The sequence below is a fragment of the Corapipo altera genome, unplaced genomic scaffold, assembly GCF_003945725.1.
Source record: "Corapipo altera isolate COAL_440 unplaced genomic scaffold, ASM394572v1 55, whole genome shotgun sequence".
Taxonomy (NCBI): Eukaryota; Metazoa; Chordata; class Aves; order Passeriformes; family Pipridae; genus Corapipo; species Corapipo altera.
Window position 1 is genome coordinate 8,496,401 of NW_020884882.1, and position 7,756 is coordinate 8,504,156.

Consider the following 7,756-nt stretch of genomic DNA (forward strand, 5'->3'; position numbering starts at 1 on the left):
GCTGGGCGCGGATTGGCTGGGCGCGGATTGGCTGGGCGCGGGGGGCCGGCGGCGGCGGCGCGCGGCCATTGGCGGGGCCGGCGGCGCTGAGTCAGCGGGCGCGGCCCACGTGGTGCGGGCGGGGCGGGAGCGCGATGGCGCCGCTGCCGGGGCGGCGCGGGGGGCCCGGGCTTGGGGAGGCCCTGCTGGGGGCCGCCCTGCTCGGGGGGTTCCTGCTGGCCGCCCGCGCTGACCCCGACCCCCACCGGGACGGGGCCGAGCCGTGCCGAGCCTGCCGCGGCCTCGCTGACAGCTTCAGCAGGGTGCGGGGCGGGGGTGATGGGTGACACAGCCCCTGCTGGGGGGGGAGCTGGGGGCGAGGGGGCGGTGCAGGGGGGGACCCACGGGTGGCAGACGTGGGGGACACGGGCTGGCGGTGGTGGTGAGCAGGGATGAAGCGGGTTCTTGGAGGGGGGATGTAGCCGAGGGAGGCCAGAGGCAGCACAGGCCGGGAGGATCAGGGTGGTTACAGGGGTGGCTTGGGGGACTCTGGTGAGGTGGAGCACTCCCACAGCATCGCTAGGGAGGGGAGGGAGTCCCGGGGCACAGGGACTGGGCTCTAGGGAGAGGAGAGGGTGGCAGATCCTGGGGGATGGTGTGTCCTTTGTGGGGAGGAGAGGGACACGGCTCTGTGGGACTTTATGGGGAGGGAGGTTCCTCGGGGGGGTCCTATGGCTGTGCTGCCACCCCCACCTTGTGCCCAGGGCCTGGAGCGGACAGAGCATGAGGGCTTTGGCGGGGGCAACACAGCTTGGGAGGAGGAGAAGCTGTCCAAGTACCAGCACAGGTGAGTGACCCCAACCAGTGACAACTGGGGGAGCCCAGCTGCCCCAGGGGATGTGTCCCCACACTGACTTCTGTATCTCTGCAGTGAGACCCGTCTACTGGAGGTGATGGAGGGCATCTGTGCTCCCTCGGACTTCGCCTGCCACCAGCTGCTGGAGCGGAGCGAGGAGCATGTGGAGCAGTGGTGGTTCCACGAGTGAGTCTGGGGATGGGGACCTGGGGGGGCAGGGGGATGGCAGGGGGCTGAGCACTGTGTCCCCCCTCTCCAGGCAGCAGCAGCACCCCGACTTCTTCCAGTGGCTGTGTGTGGACAGGCTGATGCTCTGTTGCCCACCCGGCACCTACGGCCCGGACTGCCGGCGTGAGTAGCTGTGGGATGAGTGGGGTGGTGCTGGGGCTGGAGGAGCCCCTCCTGGCTGCCACCCCTGCCCCAGCTGCCAGCTGGCTGGTCTCTCCCCGTGTAGCCTGCGCCGGCGGGCCCCGGCAGCCCTGCAGTGGCAATGGGCGATGCGATGGCGACGGCACACGCCGCGGCACCGGCCTCTGCGTCTGCAGCCCGGGCTATGGTGGCCCCTTCTGCGCCGAGTGTGGTGACGGCTACTACGAGGCCTCGCGGAACAAGAGCCACCTGATGTGTGCTGGTAGGTGGGGGCCAGGGGGGCTGTGCAGCCGGGGTTCCCCTGGTGCTGTCCAGACTCTGGGTGCAGGCAGCTCCCCCTGGCTGCACCCACACCGGCTCTCCCTGGCCGCAGAGTGCTACCAGGCATGTGGGCGCTGCACGGGGCCTGAGGACTCCAGCTGCCTTCGCTGCAAGAGGGGCTGGGTACTGCATGAGCACCGCTGCATTGGTGAGTGAGGGTTGGGGGTGAGCTTGGGGCCGTGGGGGGCTGTGTCTCAGGAGCCAAGGGCTCGGCAGGACAGTCCCCAGTTCTCCCGCAGACATCGACGAGTGTGGCACAGAGATGGCGCATTGCCGAGCCAACCAGTACTGCGTCAACACGGAGGGCTCCTATGAGTGCCGAGGTCAGGAGGAGGTGGAGGATTTCTGTGCAGGTGGCTCTCCCCTGCTCGAGGCCAGCTCTAGCTGGGATGGGAGGGGGCTCCAGCACCAACCCTGGCTCCTTTCCCCATGGCAGACTGCTCCACGGCTTGCATTGGCTGCATGGGTGCTGGACCGGCTCGCTGCAAGAAATGCAACAAGGGCTACTGGCGGGATGGAGCCAAGTGCCTGGGTGAGTGCCTCCCATAGGCTGGCGGGCTGTACTGCCCCCTCCCCACTGCCTGAGCCTTGCCTGAGCACTGTGTCCCCCCCAGATGTGGACGAGTGTGCCAGCGCCGAGGAGCCGGTGTGCACCGGAGCACAGGAGGTGTGTGAGAACACAGAGGGCAGCTACCGCTGCGTCTGTGCCCAAGGCCACGTCCGCCGAGATGGGCAGTGTGTCGAGGACAAGCCCCCTGGTACGGCTCACACAGTGTGGGGGGATGAGTAGAGGGTGTGGGTGGCAATGGGGGGGCTCTGGCTGCTTGGCTGTGCCTCTCCACGAGCACTGTCCACACAGATGCCCCGGAGAAAGGCTTCTTTGACGACGTGACCGACGATGAGGTGGTGGTGCTGCAGCAGATGTTCTTTGGCGTGATGATCTGTGCACTCGCCACGCTGGCTGCCAAGGGCGACATGGTCTTCACCGCCATCTTCATCGGTGCCGTGGCCGCCATGGCCGGCTACTGGCTCTCTGACCGCAGCGACCGTGTCCTCGATGGCTTCATGAAGGGCAGATAGCTCTGGGGCTGCTGGGCATGAATGGGGAGGCAGGCTCAGCCTGAGGTGTGGGGCCCCCCCCAGCAGGGCTGGCTGACGAGGCTGCATCCTGCACACAGTGCTGTGCCCTGCATGCATTCCCCCAGCCCCGCCTTAGCATAGGATCTCGTTTTCTCCCCCCTGCGGAAAGAGCCAGGGGTACCTGATCCCAGGGGCTCCCACACAGTCTTCTCTGTCTGGAGGGGTGATGCCAGGCAGTGTGGCACTGTGTGGGGGGCACAGCATGCTGCCTCCAGCCCCTTGTGCTCTGAAGGAGAGACCTGGAATCATGGCAGGTGGAAGTGGGGGGGCAGGTGAGGGAGTGATCCTACTACCTGCCCCCAGGCTGGGGCTGCTGGCCCTGTTAGGACCCCCCTCCCATAAGGCCATTCCCTGTGGGGCAGTGAAGGGCTAGGTCCCCCCTCTGCCCTGAGCTGTGGGGCTGGGAGAGCTGTCCCCATGTCACCTCTCCTCCCCATGTCCCTGGGCAGAGCCCATCTCCCCTCCCAGACTGGACGGGCCGGGGGCCCCGTTTTGCTGGGGGTGCCATGCTGGGCGAGGGGGGGCCCTGCTGGATGCATGAGTGTGGCCATTGCATTTGTCCGTGGTTTGTCCGTCGGGGTGTGCCCATCTGTCTGTGTGTCCATATCTCAGGAAATAAAGCTCTGCACACCCAGCTCAGCTGTTGAGGGCTGGGATCGAGGCGGGGCTGAAGGTGCTGTTACCCACCTCCACATGCCAACAGGAGCTCCTCCCAGCATAAATTCTTTATTTCTCTCATTTGGCACAAATGGAGCCAGCCCCTGCCTGGCCCTGCAGGGGCACAAGATCAGACCCCCACACCCTCACACTGGGCTCGTCCCTCAGTCTCTGCACCCTCAGTCTCTGCCCGGCCCTGGCTCAGAGCTCAATGGTGTCGCTGGAGAGGCTGCGGGAGTCCACCGCCTTGCCAAGGGCTGGGAAGCTGCGGGGACCCTCGCGCTCCCAGCCGGGGGGTCCGGCGGGCACCAGGAGAGGGGCCCGGCTGGGAGCCTCATCCAGGGGCAGGCTGTCAGGTGAGGACAGCCCGTGGCGCCAGGGGTTCCAGCTGATCTTCAGTGAGCTGCTCTCCAGCGAGCTGGCCGAGGCGGTGACAGTGACGGTGATGGTGCCAGGGGGTTGCCGGGGCCCGGGCAGCTCTGTCAGGGAGCTGCACCGCACCATGCGCCCCAGGCCGGGGCTGGGGGCTGGGGAGCCGTGCAGTGAGGTGCCCGAGCCACGGCGGGGCCGGCTGAAGAGGCTGTCCTGCAGGAGGTGGCGGCGGCAGAGTGCCTGGTCAATGCTGCGGCGCAGGTCGATGGGGGACGGCGGGCGGAAGACCAGCTCCCCGAGTGAGGGGGACGAGCCCTGCTCGAAGGTGGCGCAGGAGCGGGCGGCCAGCAGGTTGGGGCATTTGGGGCTGAGCCCTGGCATCCCAGCGCCAGCCGCCCAGGCCTCGTTGCTGTCCTTGAGAGCCCGCAGGGGCAGCTGCTCCGCCGGGTTGCGGATGAGGCTCTTGGAGATGTCATTGGTGGGTATCCGCTCTGCGCTGGTGCCACTGGCACTGCCACCGGCCCAGTCGTAGCAGTTGTTGGGGTACTCAGGTGCCTCGGCTTTGCGGCCAGCACAGAAGTACCGCAGCGCCTTGGCCCAACAGGAGTGGCCAGTGGGGCTCTGGCGGTGGCACTGGCAGCACACGGGCTCGGCGGTGGCTGCCAGCAGTGCCAGGGCTGTGCCCAGCTCACCGATCCGCAGCCAGAGCTGTGCCACCCAGCCGGGCCGGGAGAAGCGCCCAGGGGGCCCCAGGACCCCTCGCAGCCACACAGCGCTGTAGAGCTGCAGCCCGCAGACCGGCAGCCCCGCCACTGCTGCTGCCAGCAGTGCCCGCGCCCCTGGCCTTGGGCCTGGCTCCTCACAGGGCGCCCGCAGCACCCGCCAGCACCCCCAGAGCCCCCCCAGCAGCAGTAGGGCTCCTGCCACACAGCCCAGCGCCTGCAGCCCCAGCGCGGCGGGGCCCAGCCGGGGCGGCAGCAGGTCAGCGGCTCCCAGCACCACACTCTGCAGGACGGCAACGGCCCCCAGCGCCGGCAGCCCCCGCAGCCGGGCCGGCAGCAGCCGCAGCTGGGCCAGGTGCTGGAGCCGCTGGAGCAGGAGGGCAAAGGCGGCGAGCAGCAGCGGGAAGGGAGCCGTGCTGAGCAGCAGCAGTGCCGGGGCAGGCAGGCGGCCCCGTGCCCCGTAGGGGTCCAGCAGCAGGAAGGTGGCCCGCAGCAGGCAGGCAGCCAGCAGCAGCCCATGGGCCCCGACAGTGTGGGGCAAGTGTGGGGGCCGCAGGATGGCCGTCCCTGCCAGCCCTGCCAGGCATCCCAGTGCCAGCAGCAGGAAGATGGCAGCCAACCCATAGACATGAGCCTCCCAGGAGAAGCCCAGCTCGTGCTGTAGCTCGGCCCAGCGCAGCCCAGTCCCGTTGGCCCCTGGCACTGGCGGGGCACGGCTGGGCTGTGGCTGTGGCTGCAGCAAGGATGGATTTCGGGGGGCTGGCTGAGGTGTCACCCCTGCTCGTCGCCACGTGGCTGAGGGGGTTGCGGTGCCTGGGGTGAGGGGCTGCGTCCCCAGGGTGCCTGCAGGCAGGAAGGAGGGGTACAGTCAGTGGGGAGTGGGGGCTTTGGTGGCATCCAGCCCCCACCTGCACCCCACACTGTGGCACCCCAGCAGTGCAGAGGGGGATGCTCTGTGCTGGCCAGGGCTCTGCACGCTGGTGCCTCCCGGGGTTTTCTGTCAGGACCCACAGTGCAGGGGGTGTCACATCCCCAGTCATGTCCCCGACTCCCCCTGAGGAAGCCCCCACCCGCCGAGCATTTAGCACTAATCCCTGCAGGCAGGAATAGATTAGGGCCATCGTCAGGTGCAATCCTGATTGAAGGTGTCACAGTGTCCCGGCTGGGCAGCCCAAGATAGCTGCCATCCTCCCCACCAGCCCTGATGCTCTGGGGATGGGCTCCCACAGCATCTGCAGAATGGATGGGCTTGGATGCAGCCCTGCATCACCTGAGTGCCTGGTCCCGAGTGTCCCTGTGGTGGATGGATGTGCTGCTGGCTGTGGGGTTGCTTTGGTGGCATTTGGGATGCTCACAGCGCCCACAGCACCCCGGACCCGCTGTGGGGAGCCGATGTCCTCCTCAGGCAGCAGCCCTGTGAGAGAGGGCAGAGCAGGGTACTGGCATCTGTGGGCGTTTGGTTGCCACCAAGGGGTCTCCTGCATATGCTGGATCATACCTGTGCTGGAGGTGCCGGGGATGGCCGTGCTGGAGGCAGGTAGAGACGCAGGACTGGTGCTGAGGGTAGGACTGGTGCTGAGGACAGCCCCTGGAGTGGGCTGGGGTCCCCGCTGCCCAGTCATCCCAGGGTCTGTGCGAGGTGCTGCATCCCTTGGGCTGGTGGTGGTGTGGCTGAGCGGGGCCCTCCGGGTGCTGCGCTGGTGGGACGGGAGCCCCCTGGTCCAGGGCTCAGCCAGTCCCCAGGATGGGGTTGTGTGGGGCAGCTGTGGGGCAGAGTTTGGCAGAGCCAAGGAGGGGCTGGAGGGCCCTCCCATGTCCCCCCAGCTGCTCACTGGCTGTGCAGAGCCAGGACTGGTGTGGGGACGCTGGGTTGGCCCCGTGCCTGTGGGGTGGGAGACAGGGACAGTGCCCAGTGGGACTGACTGGCTGCTGGCTGGAGCGAGCTGTGCATCCTGAGGCAGCCCCAGGGCCACCGTGGGTCCCTCCACCACTGTCTGTCCCCCTGTGTGGGCATCTGCTGTCCCCATTCTCACTGCCGGCAGGGGGTTCAGAGCGATGGTGGATACAGTTGGCCAGGGGCTGGGAGTACCAGCTGTCTTCGTGGCATTCTGCCCCGACAGGGACAGACCCTGCCCTGCCCAGGGTGGCCCTGTGTCCGTGGGCACCCCAGGGCCCAGTGTGCCCAGTGCAGAGCTGTGAGGCACGGGGCTGTCCTGGCCTTCAGCCTCGTGTCCTCGCCAGGTGACAAGTGGCTCCTCTGTCACAGCTAGGACTGTGCTGCTGTCCCTCCAGGCCCTGGTATCAGCGCCCGTCATAGTGGTTTCCATCTTCAGGGGTGCCCCTGTGCCATGCCCTGCCTGCAGCGATGGGGACCAGTGCACGGGGCTGTTGCCCCCCCAGCGCTCCCTCCTGGAGTCCCCGGTGCCGGTCGGCTCCCCTGATGCCTCCCAGGTGGGGGATGGGCCCGGCCACTGCTGTCCCCAGGCAGCGCTGTGCAAGGGGTCCCCGCCTAAAGACATCCCTTCCGGCAGCACACCCTGGGCCCCGGCGGGGACCACGGTGGCCAGGAGCATCCCCCAGGAAACGAGCTGTGCTGCAGCCATGGTGAGTACCCAGCTGGCCCTGCGGGGATGGGGATCTGGTGAGCCAGGACCCAGAGCAGCCGCCCGGGGCACTCGCGCAACTGGCCGTGGGGCTGCTGTGCCCGTGGCCACCCACTGCCCAGCGAGAGAGCCAGCGGCTTGACTGTCCCTTCTCGAGTAGTCCTGAGCCCTGTTCCCAGCTGTCCCCACCCCCGGTGGCCCCATTCCCAGTCTTTCCCTTCCCAGTGTCCCCGGTGCTCCCCATCGCAGTGTCTCTGGTGCGGGTGGTCCTTGGTGCGTAGTGCTCCCGACCTCCAGCGTCCACGATGTCCCTTTCCTGGTGCTCCATCCCCAATGTCCCCTCCCCGGTGCTCCATCCCCGGTTCCCCTCCCGGTGTCCCCTTCCCGGTTCTCCGTCCCCAGTGTCCTCTCCCAGCGTCCCCGCCGGCAGCAGCCCCGCTCTGCCACGCACCGTTCACCTTGGCGAGTCCCGGCCGCATCCCGGCGGGGATGCCCGGCCCGGTGCCCCGCGCCAGCGCCGCACACGCGGCTCAGCCCCGCCGGGCCGGGAACGGGGCCGGGACCGTCAGGTTGCTGCGGCGGCGGCCCCGCGGTGCGTGTGCAGGAGCCGGCGGGGGCTGCGCTGCGGGGCCGGGCCGCGGCCGGTGCGGGACCAGAGCGGGGACGGTGCGGCCGCCGCATCCCACCGACCCCGCCCGCAGCGCGCCGGGCTGGCCCCGCCGCTCGGTGCCCGGTGC

The 7,756-nt window shown here is 68.7% G+C and overlaps 2 protein-coding genes across 3 annotated transcripts in view; one reads left to right on the top strand and one right to left on the bottom strand.

The window, feature by feature from the left end:
- LOC113945859 (interleukin-17 receptor C-like) overlaps window positions 1-3,300 on the top strand; it is an 8,625-nt gene extending 5,325 nt beyond the window's left edge. Inside the window, exons 18-26 of the mRNA XM_027640520.1 lie at window positions 744-826; window positions 911-1,021; window positions 1,095-1,186; window positions 1,290-1,466; window positions 1,578-1,673; window positions 1,765-1,848; window positions 1,962-2,057; window positions 2,140-2,283; window positions 2,385-3,300. Of these exons, the coding sequence (XP_027496321.1) occupies window positions 744-826; window positions 911-1,021; window positions 1,095-1,186; window positions 1,290-1,466; window positions 1,578-1,673; window positions 1,765-1,848; window positions 1,962-2,057; window positions 2,140-2,283; window positions 2,385-2,605 (1,104 nt within the window). The 3' untranslated portion in view covers window positions 2,606-3,300. The remainder of the gene's footprint in view (window positions 1-743; window positions 827-910; window positions 1,022-1,094; window positions 1,187-1,289; window positions 1,467-1,577; window positions 1,674-1,764; window positions 1,849-1,961; window positions 2,058-2,139; window positions 2,284-2,384) is intronic.
- Window positions 3,301-3,367: 67 nt separating this feature from the next.
- The window catches only part of PRRT3 (proline rich transmembrane protein 3), a 5,551-nt gene continuing 1,162 nt past the window's right edge, over window positions 3,368-7,756 (bottom strand). The window contains exons 2-4 of one of the 2 annotated variants that reach the window (XM_027640519.1): window positions 5,915-7,038; window positions 5,687-5,830; window positions 3,368-5,259 (exon numbers count right to left, since the gene is read on the bottom strand). In XM_027640519.1, the coding sequence (XP_027496320.1) occupies window positions 3,524-5,259; window positions 5,687-5,830; window positions 5,915-7,038 (3,004 nt within the window). In that variant the 3' untranslated portion in view covers window positions 3,368-3,523. Of the gene's footprint in view, window positions 5,260-5,686; window positions 5,831-5,914; window positions 7,340-7,756 lie in introns of those variants that run through there. The other variant, XM_027640518.1, reaches the window with a different exon arrangement.